Source organism: Benincasa hispida, chromosome 11 (genome assembly GCF_027475165.1).
Source record: "Benincasa hispida cultivar pf3 chromosome 11, pf3_genome.v1.1, whole genome shotgun sequence".
Lineage (NCBI taxonomy): Eukaryota > Viridiplantae > Streptophyta > Magnoliopsida > Cucurbitales > Cucurbitaceae > Benincasa > Benincasa hispida.
In genome coordinates this window covers 67,371,885-67,396,467 of record NC_143488.1, presented here as the reverse complement: position 1 = coordinate 67,396,467, position 24,583 = coordinate 67,371,885, and the positions used below count along the sequence as shown (strand labels likewise).

Below are 24,583 nucleotides of genomic sequence, written 5' to 3'. Positions count from 1 at the left end.
CCTACAATTCTGTATGCAAGAACGAGCTACAGACCTTCTAATCTTTGATGAAAAACAAGGAACATATAGGTGAAGCAAATGTTGTTTCATCCTCTAAGAAGTTCCACAGAGGTTCGACCTCTGAGAAAAAGTCTGTGCCTTCTTCTTTCGACACCAAAAATTGGAAGAAGAAGAAAGGTGGAAAGGGGAAAGCGAACCCACCAGTTGCTGCCCTAAAGAGAAAAGAAAGCCAAGGTTGCAAAGGGAATCTATTTCCATTACAACCAGGAGGGACACTGGAAAAGGAACTGTCCCAGATACTTGGCGGAAAAGAAAAAGGCCAAGTAAGGTAAATATGATTTGCTTATTTTGGAAACCTGTTTAACGGAGAATGATGATTCGACCTGGATAATTGATTCGGGCATCACTAACCATGTTTATTCTTCATTTTAGGGAATTAATTCCTGGCGGAAATTAGAAGTTGGGGAGATGACAATGCAAGTTGGAATTAGGCACGTCATCGCAACTGTGGCAATAGGAGGTCTCCAGTTAACTTTTCATAATAAATATATTTTGCTAGAAAATGTATATGTAGTTTTTTATCTGAAAAGGAACTTAATTTCTATAAAGTGTTTATTAGAAGAAAGTTACTATATATTTCTCTGTAAATAAAGTGTTTATTTCAAAGAATGGTGTCAATATTTGTTCTGCTGAACTGGAAAACAATCTTTATATGCTAAGAACGTTAGCAACTAAAGCCCTCCATAACACTAAAATATTTAAAACTGCGATAACTCAACATAAAAAACTTAGAATTTCTCCTAAAGAAAACGTCCCACTTTGGCACCTAAGATTAGGACACATCAATCTCAATAGGATTGAGAGGTTGGTGAAGAATGGACTTCTAAGCGAGTTAGAAGAAAATTCTTTACCTCTATGTGAGTCATGCCTTGAAGACAAAATGACTAAAAGGTCGTTTACTGGAAAAGGTCACAGGGCCAAATAACCCTTAGAGCTAGTAGATTCATGTTGGGGTTGATGCCCTAAATCTCATAGGGTCCTGTAGTTTGTAAACACATATATGAACAAACGCTTTATGATTTATAATATGAGATATTTTATTCGATTCAATCTATGAAATTATGAGATATTTTAGTTGCATTAACCACAAACCAATAAACTAAAATCCCTGATTATCGTTGTAACTTAAGCTGTAAGGGTTGATGCCCTAAAGTCTCATGTCCTGTAGTTTGTAAACAGTATATACGAACACCTGTGTTGTTAATATATGATATTTACTTTACATCTTGTTTTATTTTCTTTACCATAAACCAATAAACACAAAATATTTGGTTATCTGTATGTGACTCAAGTATGTATGTGGTGACATACAAGTGGATCATGTCTTGAGTGATAACCAAAATGGTCTGTAGTAAATGGATAAAGGAGGGAAACCTTATCCTAGTAACGCTACGAACACGACTTGCTTTGTGGAATGGTCACAAGTGTTGTGACTTGTCACAGATGGTCTGATCCTGATCATTCGTGTTAGGGACATGCGAGCAGGGGCGTCGTATACAAAGAGTTTGTATAAGACCTGACCACGAAGTGTTAATGTCTCATTATATAACACCGTTCATGACAGAGACTTCACTTCACTAGGATGACCATAGGTAACATGACCTCAATCCTGAGTGAGTTGGGAACTCCTGCTATTGAGGGTGGTCCTTTGAATTGTATAGGTGCGAGTGGCCAGGTCGCTGATTCAAACCTACCATTTTGGGGATTCGTTTGATTTGGGAGTTGGGAACTCAGCTACACAAGTGGAATTCACTCCTTCCCCAAGGCAGGGGTAAGTAAATAGACGGCTCCGTTAAAGACTGATTCCGGAGCTTGAACGATGTGACACCACACACCTTCTCTTGGCCCGAGAAGTGTTCACACATAGTTGGACTATGTTATATTGTTCATTAGAGGAATCAATGGTACTTAAAGAGTGAGATGTAACTACAAGGGAAAACCGGTTAATTGGCCCAGCTGTACTCACGAGCATCTGTGAAAGGTTATCGTACTCATGATTGGTTATATCCGATGGACATAGAAATATATTTGTGGTAAGAAGAGTTCAATTGTTGGTCTTTAGTGGAATCACTGACAGTTAATGGATGGTGGATCTCATGGCTAAAGAGTTTAGTCAGCTATTCACGTACCGTTGGAGCTTCGAGCCACAGATCCATTAGGTCACCTGGGTAGCTTGGATAAAGTCGAGAACCAGTGTTTGGGTTTCTTTGAAATGTTCAAATTGACAAGAAGAAGTTCAATTACATATGATATAATTGGATTGGTTAATTATATATGATATAATTGGCTAAATGTATGAGATACATTAATTTGGAGGAAATTAGATATAAATATGATTTATATCAAGTACAGGAGAAAAGACTATAGTAGATATGTGATATCAAACTATAGGATATAAATATAATATGATTATATTTATTAATTAATTATATGATAATTAACTAATTTATCCATGTTCGAACGTGGGAAGTAGGCTGCGATGGTTATGGTAACTGGCGGGTTAAAAAATGAAAATTGTTTTCATTTTTCACAATCGTGCATTCATATTTTCGTCTGCGCCCAAAAGAATTTGTGAAACCGATCGCGAGAGCCTGTACAATAGAAGCTCATCCGTCTAAACGATCATCAACCTCACATTTTTTCAAAACGATCATATACGTTTTTCCTAAACGATCGTACAGCCTTTCATACACGATCGTGTAACTCTTCTATACGATAGAACAGTTCCATCTCCCACTTGCTTATCGTCTACACGACGTGTTGTCCTTCGTCCTCTACTAAACTCACCAAAGCCCACACTTTGGGTTTTCGCGCCGAGAATACCTGGGTTTCACTTGTGGTGGTGTCGTCCACGCTACAGTGTTTGTGTTCGTACTGATCATGTTGTTGCAGTCGACATACTAGCCGGGTGTTGGTACATCCATCGAAGGGTTTTTGCTGCTTAGGGTTCAGCCGTGCGAAGAGAGTCTTCATCTAGTATGAACCCTTTCCTTGTTATTCATTGTTTTCTGAGCATGCTGATAATTAGGTTTATATGCATAACTGTTAACGTGAATGTATATCTTTTTGTGTTTCGATCACTGTGAAATCGGAGCGATCTAAACCCACTCATGGAACTCTCGGTATGAGATCCTTTATAAGCATGTATGTGGAGGCATACAAATGGATCGTGCTTTAAGTGATAACCTAAATGGTCTGTAGTATATGGATAAATGAGGGATACCTTATCCTGGTGACACTACAAGTGTGGCCCACTCTGTAGGTGTTACAAATGTTATAAAGTGCTACAAATGATCTGATCCTGATCATTCGTGTTTAGACATGCGAGCAGGGATGCTCTATATAAAGGAGTTTGTATAAGACTGAACCACGAAATGTTTAGTCTCATTACATAATGTTGTTTATAATTAATACTTTCATTTCACTAGGATGACCATAGGTAACATGACCTTAATCCTGAGTGAGTTGTGAACTCCTGCTATGAGGGCAGTCCTTTGATTTGCATGGGTGCGAGTGGCTAGATCGTCGTATTAAACCAACCACTTTGGAGATTCGTCTGATTGGAGAGCTGGGAACTCAACTACAAAAGATGGAATTCACTCCTTCCTCTAACCAAGGCTAAGTAGATAAATTGCTCCCTTAAGGACTGATTCTGGGACTTGAACAATATGGTGTCACACCTTCTCTTGGCCCAAGAAGGGTTTAGTCATGGTGGGACTATGATCTATTTTTCATTAGAGGGATCAATGGTACTTAAGGAGTTAGATGTAACTATAGTGGCAAAATGGTAAAATAGCCCAGATGTACTTACAAGCGATTTGTGAAGGGTTATCGTACTGTTGATTGGTTATATCCATTGGATATTGAAATATATCTGTAGTGGGAAGAGTTCAGCTGCCGGTCTTTAATAGAATGTTTTCCCGTTAACGGATGGTGGATATCGTGATTAAAGAGTTTAGTCAATTATTCACGTACTGTTGAAGCTTCAAGCTATAGATCCATAAGGTCCCCTTGGTAACTTAATGGATTCATGTTGAGAATCAGTTTTTTGGGTTAGTTTGAAATGTTCAAATTAACAAGAAGGAATTTGATTATATATGATATAATTAAATTAGTTCAATTATATATGATATAATTGATTTGATGTATTTGATGCATTATTTGATTTGAGGAATTAATATAAATATGATTTATATTAAATGTCATAAAAGAGTCTATGGTTTATATGTTGCATATAATGCAATATTAAAATTATAAGTTATAAATATAATATGATAAGTTAGTTATTATATTTATTTATAAATTATTAATTATGAGATAATTAATATTCTTTTTCTCCAATAACAGTTTATGGCAATTGAGGGATAAAGATGAAAAACAGTTTTCATTATTAATTCAATGCTTCACGCATCAAGTAATCAGATTACTTTCAAGAGACTAAACGATCGCGTCGAGTATTCTATATGATAGAACTCATTTCTACACGATTGAGTATCAAGTCTAGTCTTCCTTCTGCCGCATACTCGATTGTCTACCTAATCGCTTACACCTTCTACTTCCTCTATCCCTCTATCCAAATTAATACAGAGCTCAGAACTCCTGGATGCTCACACCGAGAATACCAAGGTAATCGAATGGTGGTGCCCAGTTCTATTCGAGGGCCAGGATCGAGTTGTACTCTTTGGTGATCGACGATCTCCTAGAGGCTCGTTGAAGTTCGTGTTGTTGGACGCATTGGTGATCAATCGAGGGAAATACGTGAAGAAAAGGTTCTTCAAAGGTATTGTGAAATGGTTCTTCAAAGGTATTGTCTTCTCGATCTCTTGTATTTTGGTTAAGAAGCATGTTGTAATTTACCTTTGATACATAACTATTTCTGTTTGATTGTAAATGTTTATGTTCTTTCACAATGGAGTTTAGAACGATTCGCTTTCGCTCAATGGTTCTCTAGTTTTAGAGGTTCTTCAATTCAGAACTCTATGGTCCGATGAATGTAAAAGCAAGAGGGGGTTTAAATATTTCATCACCTTTATTGATGATTATTCAAGATATGGGTATGTTTATTTAATGCAACATAAGTCTGAATCCTTTGAAAAGTTCAAAGACTTCAAAGTAGAAGTTGAAAATGCATTAAATAGAACAATTAAAACATTTTGATCTGATCGAGGTAGAGATTTTTTGGATTTAACATTCTAGAACTATTTGATAAAGCATGGAATTGTATCCCAACTCTCAGTACTTGGTGCACCTCAACAAAATGGTGTATCATAAAGAAGAAATCGAATCTTGTTAGACATGGTTAGGTCTATGATGAGTTATGCTTCCTTACCTGATTTATTTTGGGGTTTTGCAGTACAAACTGCAGCATATATTTTGAACTGTGTTCCATCCAAAAGTGTTACGAGAACACCTTTGGTGTTATGGAATGGTCGTAAAACTAGTTTACGTCATTTCATAATTTGGGGTTGCCCAGCACATGTGCTTGAGGCAAATCACAAGAAATTGGAACCTTGTTCAAAACTGTGCCTATTTATAGGCTACTTCAAAGGAACAAGAGGTGGTTAATTCTTCGACCCTAAAGAAAATAAAGTGTTTGTGTCGACAAATACTACTTTTCTGGAAAAAGGCCATATAAGGGAGTACAAGTCTATAGTAAGGTCCTGTTGAATGAACTTTCCAAGGAATCTACTAAACCTTCAACAAGAGTTGTTGAAGTACTCAACACCTCAATAAGAATTTTTGAAGTTGGATCATCTAGTAGGTCAAATCCACCTTAAGTGTTGAAGGAGCCTTGACGCAATGGGAGGGTTGCGAACCCACCTGTCTGTTACATAGGTTTAATAAAAACCCTAGCTATGGTAGCTATGGAGATGTTTAGGATCCATTGTCTTACAAGAAGGCAATGTAAGATGTTGACAAAGATGAATGGATCAAAAATATGGATCTTGAAATGGAGTCGATATACTTCAATTAAGTTTGGGATCTCGTAGATCAACCTGATGGGGTTAAACCTATAGGTTGCAAATGGATCTATAAGAGAAAACGGGGTGTTGATGGGAAGGTGTAAACCTTTAAGGCTAGACTAGTGGAAAAGGGTTATACCCAAGTTGAAGGAGTCGACTATGAGGAGACTTTCTCACATGTGCCATGCTAAAGTCTATTCGGATCCTCCTGTCCATTGCCTCATATTATGACTATGAGATTTGGAAAATAGATGTCAAGATTTTCTTTCTAAATGGCAATCTAGAGAAGACCATTTATATGGAGCAGCCTAAAGAATTCATAACCCAAGATCAAGAGCAAAAAATTTTCAAGCTTAATTCGTCCATTTATGGACTGAAGCAGCCTTCTCGATCTTGGAACATAAGGTTTGACACTGCGATCAAATCTTATGGCTTTGATTAGAATGTTGATGAGTCTTGTGTATACAAGAAAATCATCAATAGTGTCGTAGCTTTCCTAGTGTTGTATGTAGATGGCATCCTACTCATTGGGAATGATGTAGGTCTACTGATTAAAGTTAAGAATTGGCTAGCAACCCAATTCCAAATAAAAGATTTAGGAGAGGCTTAGTTTGTTCAGGGAATTTAGATCTTTAGAGATCAAAAGAACAAAACGCTAGCTCTGTCTCAAGCATCGTACATGACAAAATGCTTGTCAAGTATTCTATGCAAAACTTCAAGAGAGGTTTACTACCTTTCAGGCATGAAGTTATATTGTCTAAAGAACAGTTTCCTAAGACATCTCAAGAGGTTGAGAAAATGAGACAGGTTCCTTATGCATCGGCTGTTGGCAACCTGATGTATGTAATGTTGTGTAGTAGACCTGACATCTGCTATGTGGTGTGTTGGGAATATCTTGAACTCGCAGCTCGTAGTCGTAAATGTTGTTATCGTATTCTATTTATCAATAAAAATGTTGTTGAGTTTTTTATTCAATAAATTATTATTGATATTGCATTCTTCTATGAAAATCTAATAAACAAATCCATGATTATAATATAAATACTTTAACTTTAAGTAGCGACATAAAAGAGGATCAAGTTTTAGTATGTAGCCAAAATAATCTATAAGCATACGAATGAGATTGGGTACCTCATCCTGGTGACACTATTGGATGCAACTCTTTTTTTATACTGATACAAATGATGTGATTCAAAAATCATTTATATGGAGACGTGTGAGTGAGGGCATCTTGTGCAATGGGTTTGCATAAGACCATACCTTGAAATAGTCACTTTTCTTTATAACAACCGTTTACTGTTAAAATTGACTATCTCAAACTCAATGACCTAGGGTAACTCGATCTTAATCCTGAGCTAACTATGAACTTCTATTTATTCGGGATTATCCTTTGATCTACATAGATGAGAGTAGTCCAACAACACTGCTCAATAAGTCTCCCATTTTGGGGATAAGACCGGATGGATAGCTAGGGACATAGCTTTGCAATATGGAACTCACTCCTACCCGATTTAGGGTTAGCAGACAGGTTATTCTCTTAAGCGTTGATGCCTTATCTTGAACAACGGGGCCCACCCTCTCATGAAGGAGAGGGTTATGATTTATAAGTTGGACTATAAATCAATTGTTTAATGAAGGATCAGTAGGAGCTTAAGGAGCAAGATGTATTTACGGGTAAAACGGTAATCTTTGACCCAACTGTAAATACGAACAATCTGTGAAGGATTGACTTACCAATTATGGTTAAAATGGATATAAATATATCTACAGTGAGAAAAGTGCAACTATCGAGCTATAGTGGAATGTCTTGGTGGATAACGAATAGTGATTAATTTGGTTTAAAGAGTTTAACCAATTAATTACAAATCGTTAGAGCTCATGATCTGTAGATTCATAAGGTCCCTCTACTAGCTCATAATTTGGATTAGTAAATTGAGTAATCTTGATGAGATTTGAAATTAGGGTTTAGAATTTGAAATGTTCAAATTCAATTAGGGTTTCTATTAATTGTATTCGATACAATTGAAGTGTTTAATTTTATCAAAATTAAACAAAATTGGAGAATTGATTAATGTTTAAATTATGATTTAAATATTAATTATATGAAATTAAATTCATTGTAGTCAAATTGGTATTTTAATAATTTAATATTAGATATTAAATTAACAAAATAAATTAAAAGTTTTAATTGATTAGTTTTATTTAAAATAATTAATTGAATTAATTTTTATAAAACTAATACACAAATAAATTAGTTTATTTGTAAATCGTAGAAATCAATTTTGAAAATAAATTTTGAAAACACAAAATGGAAATTTTCAAAAGTTAGAAATCTCCACTATGGGTACAAGCACCTTATTCATCCAATTCCACTCAATTCATGAAGAATGAGCTGCCCTTCATGCAAGCTTTGAGATTGCATGATGAAAGCTTTATAAATTAGAGTGTTGGGTTGAATCATTAGCAAGCATTCAGAATTTCTACAAGAATTCTGCAAAATTCGAAACCCTTCCCAAACCCTCTTCAGTCTTAATCAAAACCAGCTCAAATTAGTGCTTCCACCACACAATCCTTGCAAGAGAATAGTAGAGAAGATCTTCGTGGTGGTCTATTTATAGTTTGAAGCATCTTTACGTAAACGTTGAGCTAGTTGTGAAGAAGTTTCATCAAAGGTATTGTGTTCAACAAACCCTCTTATGAATTAGTTATTCTAAAGCATGTTTTAAACTAAAATTAAGTGTAATTATAGTGCTTATTGATTCTGATTTTCTCCGATGCATGTTAGTTTACTCCATCAATTGGTATCAGAGCATGATTTAAGCACTCAATTATCGTTAATTTGAGTTTGGTGGGTGTTTTTCATAAATTTTATGAAAATAGTAAACTAATATGGTTTTTCAGTATTTTGGCATTTAAATCTTTTTAATTATGTTGTAACTCTTGTAATTGGCTCTTGTTTGATGGGCCTTAATGTGTGTTTAAGTGTCTGTAATTCATTTGGAGTCATTAGAGTTGCAATTAAGATGTAATTAAAGAAAGAAGTGAAGAAAGTCGAGCAGCAGGAACTGGAAATTCAAATCACTGCCACATACTCGATGCTCGATGGAATACTCGATGGTATTTCATGAAATACTTGATGCATGATGCCATATTCGATGTGTTTCTTGATGATATTTCATGAAATACTCAATGCACGATGCCATACTCGATGGTATTCGATGCGTTTACTCGATGATATTTCATGAAATACTCGATGCTCGATGCATAATACCTTACTCGATGGTCGATAACGTTTACTCGATGGAATTTTGTGAAATACTCGTTGTTCGATTATGCTTGATGTCATACTCAATGCACCCTAGCATAGTGATACTGGTGGTATGCTCGATGGTATTCATTGCTTGACAGTACTCGATGGGTTTTGCCCGGTTGAGCCCATTTTTCACATTGGAGGCCCAGTTCAAGGCAGTTTGAGCGGTCCAGAAGGTCTTTGAAGCCGCTGTTTTTTGTTTTTGTTTTTTTTTTTTTTTTTTTGTAATAGTTAGGCCTTTGATTGCTTGAAAATGCCAAAACTAAAACCATATCAATTTGTGTTTAATTATTTATGCATTTGATGTATGTTATAATTAAATAAGTCTTGATTGTGCATAAAGTATGTCATGTAGAATTAAAATCCTACCATAGGAAGCATGTTACATGCATTGAAAGTATGTTATAAAATGTTACAATGTATAGTATGCATATATAGGGTTTCAATTGTTTTAATATAAAGGTTATGTTCAATATTGAATGCCTTTGATGTATGTTATGGATGATTAGCATGTCTATTTTTGTAAGTTGTTATAAAATTAAATTAGACATCAAAATCCATAACAAAGATAAACAGCATGTTCACTTAAGTTAACAACTTGTTTTAATAGTTAATATAGGTCGTTATATTATAAAATTTGGTTACAAACTTAATCGGTTTACAATCCTATCTAAGACTAGGGGTATTTAAGTTGACGGTTTACATAACACTTCCTACCTGGGGATTATGTGAAGGAACTCTAGAACTAGAGGACCAGTGAGCGGAAGCGGACCATTTCAAACTCCATTGTGAAAGAACATAAACATTTACAATCATATAGAAACAATTATGCACTAATAATAAATTACAGCATGCTTCTTAAGTAAATACAAGGGATCGAGTGACAATACCTTTAAAGAACTCTTTCTTCACGTATTTTCCTCAATCATTCAGCAATGCAAAAAACAGCATGAGCGCAACGAGCAACTGGAACTTCCTCAATCACCAGCGAGTAAAACTTGATCCTCGAACAGAACTAGACACCACCACAAGATTACCTTGGTATTCTTGGTGTGAGAATCCAGGAGTTGTGGGCTCTGTATGATTTTAGATAGAAGGATGGAGGAATGGAGGAGAAAGAACGATCGAGTATTGAATAGAAGTATCGTGTAGAAGATATAAGTCTATCGCATAGACTCGACCCTCAATCGTCTAGACTCTCTAAGGCTATTGTGTAGTAAAATTTCTTTTACTCGATAGATTATCAGATCAGTCGTTTCGTGGAATGAATTTGAAAAAACTATTTTTCATTTTATCCACTTTGCCATAATAACTATAACCATCCACTAAGACGGTTATTTAGAAGAAAAAAAATATTAATTATCATATAATTAATAAATTATAAATAAATACAGTAACTAACTTATCATATTATATTTATAACCTATAGTTTTAATATTGCATCATATGCAACATATAAACCAGAGTTCTTTTTCTATTTTATGATATTTAATATAAATCATATTTATATTAATTCCTCCAATCAAATAATATTGTATCAAATACATCATACCAATTATATCATATATAATTTAATTAATTTAATTATATCATATATAATCAAATTCTTTCTTTTTAATTTGAACATTTCAAGCTAACCGAAAAACTAATTCTTAACTTGAATCCAAAAGCTACTAAGGAGACCTTGGACCTGTAGCTTAAAGCTCTAACAGTACATGAATAACTGACTAAACTCTTTAGTCACGATATCCACCATCCATTAACTATCGGGCACTCCATTAAAGACCGACAGCTGCACTCGTCGCACTATAGATATATTTTTGTGTCCATTGAATATAACCAATCAATAGTACGATAACCCTTCACAAATCGCTCGTAAGTACAGCTGCGCCACTGATTCCTCTAATGAACAATATATCATAGTTTCACTATGACTAAACCCTTCTCGGGCCAAGAGAAGGTGTGGCACCACATTATTCAAGCCCCGAAATCAGCCCTTGAGGGAGTAATTTATCTCCTTACCCCTACTTCAAGGAATGAGTGAATTCTGTCTTCTGTAGCAAAGTTTCCAGCTCCCTAATCAGACGAATCCCAAAAATGGTAGGCTTGTTGAGTCAGCGATCTGGCCACTCTCACCCATGTAAATCAAAGGATCGCCCTTATAGGCAAGAGTTCACAACTCACTCAAAATTAAGGTCATGTTATCTATGGTCATCCTAGTGAAATGAAAGTCTCCATTATGAACGCGTTATATAACGAGACTACACATTTCGTGGTCTGGTTTTATACAAACTCCTATGTATAGAGTATCCCCGCTCGCATGTCTAATACATGAATGATCAGGATTAGATCATTTGTAGCACTTTATAACATTTGTAACACCTACAAAGTGGGTCACATTCGTAGTGTCACAAGGATAAGATATCCCTCCTTATCCATATACTATAGACCACTTAGGTTATCACTTAAAGCACGATCCACTTGTATGTCTCCACATACATGTTTAAGTTACAATGACAATCATAGATCTTAGTTTATTGGTTTATGGTTAATGCAACTAAAATATCTCATATTTTATAGACTGTAGTGATAAAATATCATATATTATAAATCACAAAGTGTTTGTTCATACAAGTGTTTACAAACTACAGGACCCTACGAGATTTAGGGCATTAAACCCAACAATCTCCCACTTGTTCTAAAGTTAGTGGGCTGTACAAGATAATCATATTACAAGTACACAAAACAATAAATTAGGGCACAAACGCCCTATACAACATCTTCCACTTGCCCTAGTCCAGCCGTGGTTTATCCCATAGACTCTTACTCTACAGGTGACCCCCAAACACTGTAGTCGTGAGGGCCTTCGTAAACGGATCAGCAACGTTGTGCTCCAAAGTTATCTTCGTGACAATCACGTCCACTCGATGCACATCCTCTCATATGAGATGGTATTTCCGCTCTATGTGTTTGTCGCGCTTATGACTTCGAGGCTCACGAGAATTCATCATAATACCACTATTATCACAATAAAGGGTGATGGGCCTAGACATGTCTGGAATAACTTCTAGATCAATTGAGAACTTCCTGAGCCAAACGGCCTCCTTAGCAGCTTCACAAGCCGCAACATACTCGGCCTCTATGGTGGAGTCAACGGTGCACCCCTGTTTGGTTCTTCGCCATACTACAGCACCTCCGTTAAGAGTAAACACTGATCTTGAAGTGGATTTCCGAGAATCCTTATCAGTCTGAAAATCAGAGTCTGTGTATTCTGTAAGGATCAAATCCTTAGAACCATACACAAGCATGTAGTCCTCGTTCTCCGAAGATACTTGAGGATGTTCTTGACGGCTCTCCAATGACCTTGTCCTGGATTAGACTGATCTACTGACTATCTCCACAACGTAGCAAATGTTAGGTCTAGTACATAACATCGCATACATCTTACTGACTACAATAGATGCATAGGGGACCCGTCTCATTTCCTCAACCTCTTGAGGTGTCTTAGGACACTATTCCTTAGACAATATAACTCCGTGCCAAAAAGGCAATAGGCGCCTCTTGGAATTTTGTATCGAGTACTTGATCGACATTTTGTCAATGTACGATGCCTAGGACAGTGCTAGCATTTTGTTCTTTCGATCCCAAAAGATCTGAATCCCAAGAACAAACTGAGCCTCTCCTAAATCTTTCATTTGGAATTGGGTCGCTAGCCAGTTCTTAACTGAAGTCAATAAGCCTACATCATTCCCAATGAGTAGAATATCGTCTACATATAACACTAAGAAAACTACTGAAATGTTGATGATTCTCTTATAGACACAAGGCTCATCAACATTTTGGTCAAAGTTATAAGATTTGATTGCAATATCAAACCTTATGTTCCAAGATCGAGATGCATGTTTCAGTCCATAAATGGACCGATTCAGCTTGCAAACTTTTTACTCTTGACTTTTGGCTATGAATCCCTCAAGCTACACCATTTAGATGGTCTCCTCAAGATTGTCATTCAAAAAAGCAGTCTTGACATCCATTTTCCATATCTCATAGTCATAATATGAGGCAATGGACAGGAGGATGCGGATAAACTTTAGCATGGCAATAGGCGAGAAAGTCTCCTCATAGTCAACTCCTTATATCTAGGTATAACCCTTCGCCACAAGTCTAGCCATGAAGGTTTGCATCTTCCCTCAACACCTCATTTCCTCTTGTAGATCCATTTACAACCTATAGGTTTAATCCCATCAGGTTGATCTATAATATCCCAAACTGAGTTGAAGTATATATACTCCATCTCGAGATCCATGGCTTTGACCCATTCATCTCTCAACATCCTTCATTGCCTTCTTGTAAGACAACGGATCCTCAACTTCACCATCAGCTATCATGCCAGGATTTCGGTTAAACCCATATAGCAAATAGGTGGGTTCGCAACCCTCTCACTACGTTGAGGTTCCATCAACTCTTGAGGTGGATTTAACCTACTAAATGAACTCACAACAACTTTTGTTGAGGTAACATGCTCTTCAACAACTCTTGTTGAAGTTTCAGTAGTTTATTTGGAAAGCTCATTCAACACGACTTTACTTCTAGGACTGTGTTCCCTTATATGGTCCTCTTCAAGAAAAGTAGGATTTGTCGATACAAACACTTTGTTTTCCTTAGGATCATAAAGTAACCCCCGCGTGTCCCTTTGGGGTAGCCTACAAATAGGCATAACCTCAAACATGGTTCCAATTTCTTAGGATTAGCCTCAAGCACATGTATTGGACAACCTCAGATGCGAAAGTGACGTAAAATGGCTTTACGCCTGTTCCACAACTCCAAAGATGTTCTGGCAACACTCTTGGAGGAAATGCAGTTCATGATGTATGTTGCAGTTTCCACTGCAAAACCCCAAAACGAGTCTGGTAAGGAAGCGTAATTATTTAGTTTATTTTAAATCATTTTTTTGGGAGGGAGTTGACAATTCCCTTTCTTTCTCTCCACTACATGATAGTGGGGCAGAATGTTTCATATTCTTTATCTAGTGTTTTCTTTCACAGAGAACACAAAAAGTTTTGAGAGATCTCACATTATTGTCATCCTTCTTCTCTCTTTTCTTCTCTCCAATTCCCTCACCAAAATAGCCAGAGCCCACAAATTCCTGGATTTTTATCCTAGAGAATACGGAGGTAGCCATTGTGGTGGTATTCATCGGTTCGAGGGATTCAATTGAAGAACTGTTCTTCAAAGGTAATAGGTTTTGAACCCTAATTTCTTTTCTATAATTTAGTGTAAGCATGTTGTACAATTCATTAGATGCATAATTTTATTCTCTCTCTGTAAAATTTTGTGTTCTGTGAATTTTGGAATTTGGGTCCAATCCCCACTTCCGCTAAAGGTTCTTTAATATGGACCCATCATACTAAACTACTAGCACCCATGCAAGAGAAAATAGGAGTTCAGATAAAGGGGAATAAGATACATAGATGATTATATCGAGCGCTAGATGATATGCGTTGATTTCCTAGTGAGAATAACAAGTCTATATAAGCACAATGATAATGAAGTGAAAATCTAAGTGTATGTGTGTGATGCGTTTGGAATCTGTTCTTTAATTTATGCTCAACATCTCTTGATGTAGATGCCACACTGATCGTATCTCTAGGTTGCATGCATTAGTTAAAATGAACAGGAAAATAACATGAATGGTTTTGTCTCTAAATTACTCACGCTCTGGCTTGATGCATTCTACAAATTACTACCATCTCGAGTAACGAAATGCTTTTTCACTTCAATCAACTGATCGGATGGATTCAAGCAACAAACTTTATGCAATTATCAAGCCAAAAGATTCACATACACAAACAACTTAATAAATTAACCGGTAGAGATATGTTGAATGGTTGAAATGGGGATTGAATTAAAGAAATATGTCTTGATACATATAATCTTAGTTCAATCAAGTAGGACAGTGAATGAAAATGCTAAGTAAAAGAAAGAAGTCAAGCAGCTGGGATGCTAAGTAAAAGAAAGAAGTCAAATCACCAGGTTTAATCTCTTGCCCCCTTTGGCTTGTTTTTGTACTTGTTGTTGACAACTAGGTAGAAGGGGTGAAGGAGATGCCTCTCTCGAGCTTTTCTCCGACATCACCTCATTACCAATGGTGGAAAATGGCAATCATCTTTCCTATTTCTTTCTTGCAGCCAGCGAAGATGAAGGATCAAAATGGTTTACCTCTATAACTAATCTCGCTATTTTTTTCAACTGTAGACAACATCTCTTTATATAAGCAATCAGAACAGCTACTTGGTGATGAATTCCATACCCTGAAACAGTCGCCTGTCATTCTACCTTGATCAAACGCCGCTAGTCAGATGTTCATGCTTGCAAGTTATGATTTGACGTTGATTGCACAAGCCAAATGTATCTTATCATACGTCAGATCAACTGGATGCATGCTCCTTGCATTGGCTTTGTCTGCGACACTTGCATTAGTGATGCAGTTTTTTACTTAAAGGATATTTTTGCATGGGCCTATCACACACACACATATATAATTCCATGCATTTTCCTTTATTATGAATGCGTTTACATCACTTTAATCCTAATTATTCCAATTTTGAGAGAACCATAATTTATATCTCTACAAGTTATCAAATATCAATAGGTTTTATTATCGACTATTTTTCAGTTTCTATGTCAAGCTTCATGTCAGTTGATCTAGACTAAATTTTTTTTGTTGGGTGTCGATTTCTTGCTATACATAACAACTTCTCTTAATTTTATTTATTTTTTACCTTAATCTCGTTTGATAACGAATTTTATTTTTTGTTTTATTTTTGTTTTTCTAATTTTTTATTTATGAAAGTTAAGCTTATAATTACAAGATATTGTTGAATCATTGTGCAAGATTTCCCACTACTGTCCACTGTGGGAGTCTGAATCGTGACTCAGCTAAACACCATTGGCTTGATCAAGTAGAGCATCCAAAAAGACCAAAGATCCTTCTTGAAAGTGTATTTGAAGCCGTTGCTCAAATTTCTAATGATATACAACCGAGACCAAATTTTAGAAAATAAAAAAGTTGTTCTAATGAAGCTTATAGTTATTTGTTGTCGGTTTCGCAAGGTAAATTTATAAACACTATTTTTACCTATAAGCTTGTTTTGTCATCTACACCTTAAAATCTTAGAAACAAACTAAGTTTCATTAGTATAACTTTTTATTTTATAACTTTCAAAATGTAGCTTTTTTTTGAAATTTTGTTTTAAAGTAGGTAACAAAAAATAACTCATGGGCTGTATGAAATACCGGGTTTTTTTAGTAGTAACGCTGGACAAACAGTGGAGTCCGCCTGCAAGGAAAAAACCAAAAAAATATTGCTCTAATCAACTGAAGCCCACCATTCGGTTCGAGTTGGAACCAGGTCGGTTTGGGATAAATTTCGGGTTCTAGTGAACTAAACAGGATACACCCGAACTAACCGATTGCATTTATATTACATTTTGAAACTCGTAAAAGTAACGGATCAGTGACGCAGTTGGCTATGAAGTCTCCTTGTAATATGCAAGGCCTTCGTTTGACCACATCAGAAGGTAAAATATTCAACATTTTTTCCTTCCAATTTGCATTCATGTGACCTATCGTAGCAGCCTAACACTCATGCTTCTCAGTCAGTAACCCGGTCGGGTAATTGGTTTGTTGCAGTTTGTAAGCTTTATGTGAGCAGTTAGAGGTTGGTTTTTCATATTTCTTCAATATTCTCATCTGTTCGATTTCGACTTGGCACTCAAACCAAGCAGAGACAAATCAATTTCACCCCTAGTCCCTAATATGCCATCTTGAATCAAGACAATATAGAGGCGTAGGCACCTGCCTCAATTTTATATGTTGAAGGCACAGAGCCTTAAGCACAATATCGGAGCCTAATACTTACACCTTAAACGCCTTTTAAAACATATGAAGTTTTTAATCTTAGTTGAATGCAAATTCAGAAGGGAAAAAGAATCAAATACCATTGATCATAGAGAAAGTACACTAAATCATTTGGCACCATTTACTATCGGAGAACATACCTTAGAAAAATAAGGTTACTGTAAGAGCCCAAAAAACCACGTTAATTCTTTATAAATAAAAGCTACTGATACTCAAAACTGGCGCCTTGGCGGCCTTGCTTCGGCTTGTGTTACTCGGATGGGTCTTCCACTCAACTCCTGCAATGCACACATTTTTACTTAGATATATGAAAGATGCTCGATTCCAAATCATTCACTTCTTGATCATTAAGCAAGGGATCTATATCCCTGAAGGGAATTCAATTCATGATATGAGTTTTATAGGGAAAATATGATAAACTGAGATAAACTTTCCATAAAAAAACTCTTCTTAAACTTTCCATAAAAAAACTCCTCTTCAGGCATGATGGATGGGAACAACAAAAGAATGTCGACGAAGGAAACAAGTGAAGTGAATTTCATATAGAGTTGTTAATGCATAGGAACGGACTGAAAATTACGCGGGGAAATTAGAGGGTGAAGATGCTATAATAAAATCATGATTAATATGAACAACGGGATTTCATCTCCATAACAATTGGTCCTTGATGGTATCTATCTCCTGAGTTCAGTAAGCAAGGTTGAATTGAACATGAGGGAGCATATCAAGATTCATCATATACAAATGCAGAACAGACCCCAAAAATGCATAAAAATTAAGGGTCAATGTGAACTTACAGCTCCATCCAAGGACTGAATGGCATTGTTAACTTCCTCTGCTGAATTAAATGTTACGAAACCAAAGCCCCTCGATTTTCCGCTCTCACGGTCGTAAACTACTTTTGCCTCCACAACATTTCCATGTTCCCTAAACAAGTTCTCAAGCGTAAGATCATCAACACCCCAAGCAAGGTTGCTCACATGAACACGATTGGGGTTATCGAATCTTGAAGCATTTCTGGAGCCTCTGAAAGAGGAATCATCCCTTCTCGGTGGAGGGGGTCCATAATTTACCCTCAGTGATCTGCCATCGAGTTCCTGTGAGGAGTTAACCAGGAATAATCAACCAGAAGCACATCCAATATAAACCTTTGATTGAAAATGAAAGATAACAGTATGTAATTGGGTCACAAAGGTGAATCTAAGAAACTTTTGACGTTAAAATTACCCCTCAAGAAACACCATGGAAGCAAATTACAAGCTCTACATCACTAGGATGGGTTCTCTATGACGACAATATAAATTCTGCTCGTTCGTAATTTGATGTTCAAAACATGATAGCTCTATAACTTCCTACTTTTTCTTTGAGTTACAGTTACAACAATTGTTTTGGCAAGGAGTAAATAAATCATAACCAAAAGCAAAAATGCATAGTATTAAGCAAGCGTAAAAGGAGTGTAGTCACTTACATAACCATTAAATTGTTGAGCAGCTGCTTCAACCTCATCAACACTCGACATTGTGACAAAACCAAATCCCCTGCTTCGTCCCGTCGTCTTGTCATAAATTACCTATAAGAAAAAACACCGCGAAAATTAGGGCAAAGCAAATGGGTTTCTCAAGAAAACAGAAACAATTGATATAACACTAAAATGAAAAGTACCTCGACCCTTTCAACTTGTCCGGCGCTTTCGAACAAGCCGGCGAGTTGAGCACTGTCGACGCTGAAAGGAAGATTTCCGACGAACAGTTTGAGGTCAGGAGCGTAGCTAGCTTCGTTTGCATCGGCCTCAAGAGTGTCTTCTTCCTGGTCGTAATCGGATGAGACGGCGACATTCCGAACAAAGCGAGAGGAGAAGGGAGGAGAAACCCTTTGAGAACGAAGAACAACAGAAGAAATGGAAGAAGGATTTGAAAGAAGGCGAGTGGAAGAAGGATTGAGAGAAAAGAGTTTGATTTTAGGGTTAGAAAGAGATAGGGTTTTGAGGGTTAGGGCTGAGAGCGTGAGAGAAGCCGCAGAGGCAGACATGGCTTCCGAGTTTTTGAGATAAGGTTGGAGAAGGCTCGACGGGGAGAAACTAGATATTTATAGGATCTTTTTTTCAACTTTATGTAAATTTCTAAATAATATAATGTTAATATTGGTGTGATATTTATGAGTATTTTTCGCTCTATTTTCGAATGGTTCTATTTTGTTGTATAAATGTAAATATTTGAATCTTACCCTTATTGTTCAACAAAAAAAATCTATTTTTAATATAATATGTGAGTAGTTAGAGATCCTAACATTTTAAAATACTAGTATGGCTCCCCAGTGATACACGTATTTATGAATTTCACCATTTATTATTTTATTTTTTATGTTTAAAAGATTTAGTGTGGATATTGAAATTCATTTATATTTATTAATCGTAAATCATGTTTTTGGTGAAATGGCTTCTACTACTATGTATTTTATAAATATATATGATGTAATGAAATTTATTTCTAAAAAAAAAAAAAAAAGTAAATTGTAAGATTAGTAATAGATGCAGAAATTCGAAATATAACACGAACTATACTCAAATAGCGGTATTTTGTTTACATAAAATGTACTTATTTGACTTCAAAGTCGACCTTTTCACATATAATAAATCTATTTTGTAAACTGAAAATATAAAGCACAACCTTTATTGTCTAACATAGATCGGGTTTCATATAGGAATGGACACACTAATTCAATATGTGCAAGCACTTGCATCAGATGAGTTGTGTTCTATCGACACAAGAGGTTTCACATTTGTTGTCCGTACATCGCTCAACAAACACCAAACGAAAAGTACTGTCCTGAAGATGGAAGGATAAAGTAGTCATTTATTAGAAATACATGGGCAAAAAGGAAATGTAAAAATTATCCTACTTCCATCTTTTGATATAGTATAGATACCTTAGCCTAATTGTTTAATTATATTCATGTTAACAAACATTGAAACAAACATAGGTTTGAATCATTCATTAACTTTTATGTTCGAATCATTTGAGTCGATAAAGTATCAAGCATGATATAATTTATAAAGTTTTAGGGGTTATTGCGACAGTACAATATCCAGCTTAAATAGTAGTAAATTCGTCACTCGGTAAAATATTATGTAAACATGGCATAAGTACAAAGACTACACATTAGTTATGTACTTTAATACAAGCATTATGTCAATCGAGCTATGCTCATTTTAACACTTATCAAACACATCTTATAGTACCAATGTGCTCATTTTGGCACCTACTAAACATATTCATAACTATACTTATTCTGGCACCTACCAAACACATATGGAATTGATGATGCTGATACGATATCGAGAATATAAATCTATCATTTTATTATATTATCACGTTTGTATGAGATTTTTTAAACAAATACTTTTTAATGGATATAAGCTTTTTAAAAAACAAAAAAAAAGAAAAAAAGAAAAAGATAACAATACAATTTATTAATAATATTTAGTTAGAAATTCAACGAATGAGAATAAAGACTCGAATCTTAGATTTTTTTTTTTACAATGAATGTACATGTTTAAACCTATTAAATTGCCCAGGATGTCATTAACAATCTAATTAAATAATAAAATTGTTGAAACAGATAACATAAGAGATTCTTAAATCACTATTGACCAAAAAAATTTAAGTTGATAGATAAAAGTAAATTTAATTATATATCATCTATTATCACTCTCATTTGTGGGCTTGAAATATGACGAAGACGAAAGTTGAGAAAAAAATCTACGACAACAAAAATAAAAAAGGCTATTTTAACTGTGATACCATATTGAATTATCGATTGACCAAAAAACTTAAATTAGGAAGTGGAAATAAAATTAACTATATATCCTCTAAAGAGATTTAAAAAAAATGATAACAAGTTGAAAACTAACAAGTGGATAGTGCGAAGTGGCACGCTTCACGCGTGTGAGATCCATCCAATCAACATCACCTTGTGATAATGTAACAAACTTGGCCACTTGGTCTGTGCGCCGCGCAATCACAGCCGTCCATTTTTCTTTTCTCGACCATCCTGCAGCATCAGATATTTTTCTGCCGATTTCTCTTCCATTTTTTTTAAAGATCAATTCCTTCATGTTTGTATTTTAAAATTTTGAATAAATATTAAGTTTAGTCCTTCATAATTAATTAATTTTTATCCGGTAATTCTATTACTCAAAAAAACTGCAGTTTTCAATATTTATAGAGAGAAGACTGATATAGGCTATTTTTAGAAGAAAAAAATTATACTCTAAACTAACATTAAATACTATTTAGAGATTTAAAATACAAATTCAAAATTTGAACATCTTAAAAAGTAAAAGTATAAAGACCAAAATATGTTATAACTTAATCATCTTTTGTGTTATATTATAATTTTTTCTTCCCATGTTAGATTATCAATTTTGTTTATTTAAATTTGATTTTGATTTAAATCATATAGTTCGAGTTGGGTTTTGATTTTGTTTATACATAGGTTTGCCTACAAAATTATCTATCATTTTTACTCGCTCGAAAATTCATTAATTTTCACTCAATTTTATATCCTAAATTCTAATACAATTAGTGAAGTAAGATAAATGATCAATTTTTGTAGACCTTTTGAGTACTCTAATAAGGTCATTACTCATAATTACATATTTACATTCAAAACATTTTTACCATTAAGGAAAATAAATTTTCATTAAAATAATAAAGACAATTTTCCAAAATAAATAACAAATAAGAAAAATCTTTGTTTGGGACCCCTAAAATAATGAAGAAAAAATAACTTAAACAGATAAAATTTTGACCAACATCGAGTTTCAAATCAAAACTTTTAAATAGCTTGAAAACGTAAACTGGGTAGAAGCGATTTACATGTCTCATATGGCATGATCACAGGTCCCTCTCGTCACCTGCCGGTCCATTCCTATCCTTACCTGGAAAACATAAATTAAGAAAGGTTGAGTAAGTGATCTCATTACCAAGATCAGGCTATGCATCCATGAGTAGAGAATGATGGGGTGGGCCCTTGGCTCAAACAACTACATCTGTCTTAGATGATGAAAAGAAACCGTACTATCTTGCCTTAGACTTGCATGTCTAGTGGCCTAATGGCACATCGTCAAACATGGAAAAGTAACATGAACGTGAACCTGTCGATTTATGCATATCTAGCGGCTTGTAGGCACACCGTTAAACATGAAAAAAATAACATGAACGTAAACCTGTTGATTCACGCATGTCTAGCGGCCCGTAGGCACACCGTCAAACATGAATGTGAACCAGTCGATTCACGCATATCTAGCGACCTGTAGGCACATCGTCAAACATGAAAAAATAACATGAATGTGAACCTGTCGATTCACGCATGTCTAACAGCCCAAAGGCACACCGTCAAACATGGAAACATAACATAAACGTGAACCTGTCGATTTACGCATGTCTAGCGGCCCGAAGGCACACCGTCAAACATGGAAAAATAACATGAACGTGAACTTTTCGATTCACGCATGTCTAGCGGCCCGAAGGCACATCGTCAAACATGAAACTAGACCCATCGGTCCTTTTAAATAAAACATGCGTCAAGGCGATACGGCAAAATTGCCCTATTGGTCTAATCATGCATCACATACATAATTTCAATACTTATTATAAATTCAAACATGCTCATAATACTCATAATTGTCATGCAACAAGTATATAACAATGACAAAATCATGCTTCTATAGTCCATTAATTAACTTTATAAATCTAATTTAGGTCACCTGGCACGAAGGCACCGGTAATAGTATCACTTACCTCAACTTGGTCACAAAAGTCCACACAAATAATTCCTTAAAATCCTTGGAAAACTTGAATCAATCTAAAGTTGTGGCTTGGTCCAAGACAAATTCCAAAACTTGATTCAATTAGCCAATATGGTCAAGAATTAAATCCAAAATCAATAACTTAAAGTGAAAAATGGTATCTAGCTTGATGGTCAATGCCTAAAAACTTCCAAATCTTAAATCTGGTTACTAACTTAACCCAAAATCAAATGGGTGAATTTCACCTCCCAAATTATAAGGAAAAATAAGTCTTACCCAAGGTTTTTCTCAAGATTCCAGCAAAGATCGGGCAGTGGTGGCTGATGGCGCGTCGGCTCGTGGCTACCATAGACAGGCAGCGGATGTTGCTGTCGGATGACATAAATTGTTTAGGCTAGCGGCTGGTAGTGAGGGTATTGCATGAGGAGGGTTTGCGAGAGTGAGAGAAGGGAAATTTCTAGTTTTATAGATTTTATTCAACAACGATTACAAACAAACCAGAGCTTCAAACAACGATCCAACCGTTCAAAATGAAATTTTATATGTCTCAAACAAACTGACCAAATTTGAGCACGATCCAACGGTTCAAACTTCAACAATCGACAATTTTGTGGAAGCTGTCAAACCAAATTGTTTTCTCCCAATTTTTGTCTCTTTTTACTTTGAAAAAACCTCAATTCTTTTATTTTTTTTCAAATTTTGAAAAGATAAATAAAATATTTTATCATAATATCTCCAAAATCTTCAAAGATTCTATTAAATTAATAAATCAATTAACTTTTCAAATTATCTTAATTTAGGCTTCATAAACCAAAATTAAATGACATAAGATCTATCAATTTGATACAAATTAAACTTAAAATCCAAAATCAAAGGGAAGCAAAATTCAATATTTTCAAGATAATCAATTCGAATATTTAATCAATTAAATTCAATTTCATCAATAAAAAGTTTTTCAATTATTTCAATTTATTCTCAGTTTCTCAAATGAGAGGGAAATTTAAATTTAATAATTTTAGATAATTAACTTAAATTTTCCTAAAATTCGGGAGGTTACCTAAGAAATATTTAAAATGGTAGATATTAAATTGAAATTTTTTATCACTATACGAGATTTGGACCAAAAATATCCAACTAAATTGGTAACCTAGCACTCTTTTAAATTGGGCACTCTTTAATTAAACTTCAATTATTTCATCATAATTTGTGATGGTTTTTGAAGTTTGGATTTAATACCATTTTAGTTCACATAAGTACCTCGTGAATTGTTTCTCCACTAAAAAATTCATGATTATTTTTTTTTATTGTTTGTTTATTTTGTTCACTTAGCTGTAACCCTCAATACACTTAGCTTAAAAAAAAAACATCTACTCGTTTTTACATAAACAAGGGAGTATTAATACACGTTGAAGATAATAATAACTCATTTGAGTGTAGATGGTTTTGTGAAAATTGATCAAACTATAAAGATGGACTTAAAGCATTTAAAACCATAGATATCAAATTTAACTCATTTTGTAC

The 24,583-nt window shown here is 35.0% G+C and overlaps 1 protein-coding gene across 1 annotated transcript; it reads right to left on the bottom strand.

The window, feature by feature from the left end:
* Positions 1-17,311: 17,311 nt before the first annotated feature.
* LOC120091873 (RNA-binding (RRM/RBD/RNP motifs) family protein) lies at positions 17,312-19,440 on the bottom strand. Its single transcript, XM_039050023.2, has 4 exons — positions 18,916-19,440; positions 18,722-18,823; positions 18,051-18,350; positions 17,312-17,531 (listed from the first exon to the last, which is right to left on the bottom strand). Exons 1-4 carry the CDS (start codon positions 19,279-19,281, stop codon positions 17,466-17,468), a joined length of 834 nt encoding a protein of 277 aa, XP_038905951.1. The 5' UTR covers positions 19,282-19,440; the 3' UTR covers positions 17,312-17,465.
* Between the last annotated feature and the right edge of the window lie 5,143 nt (positions 19,441-24,583).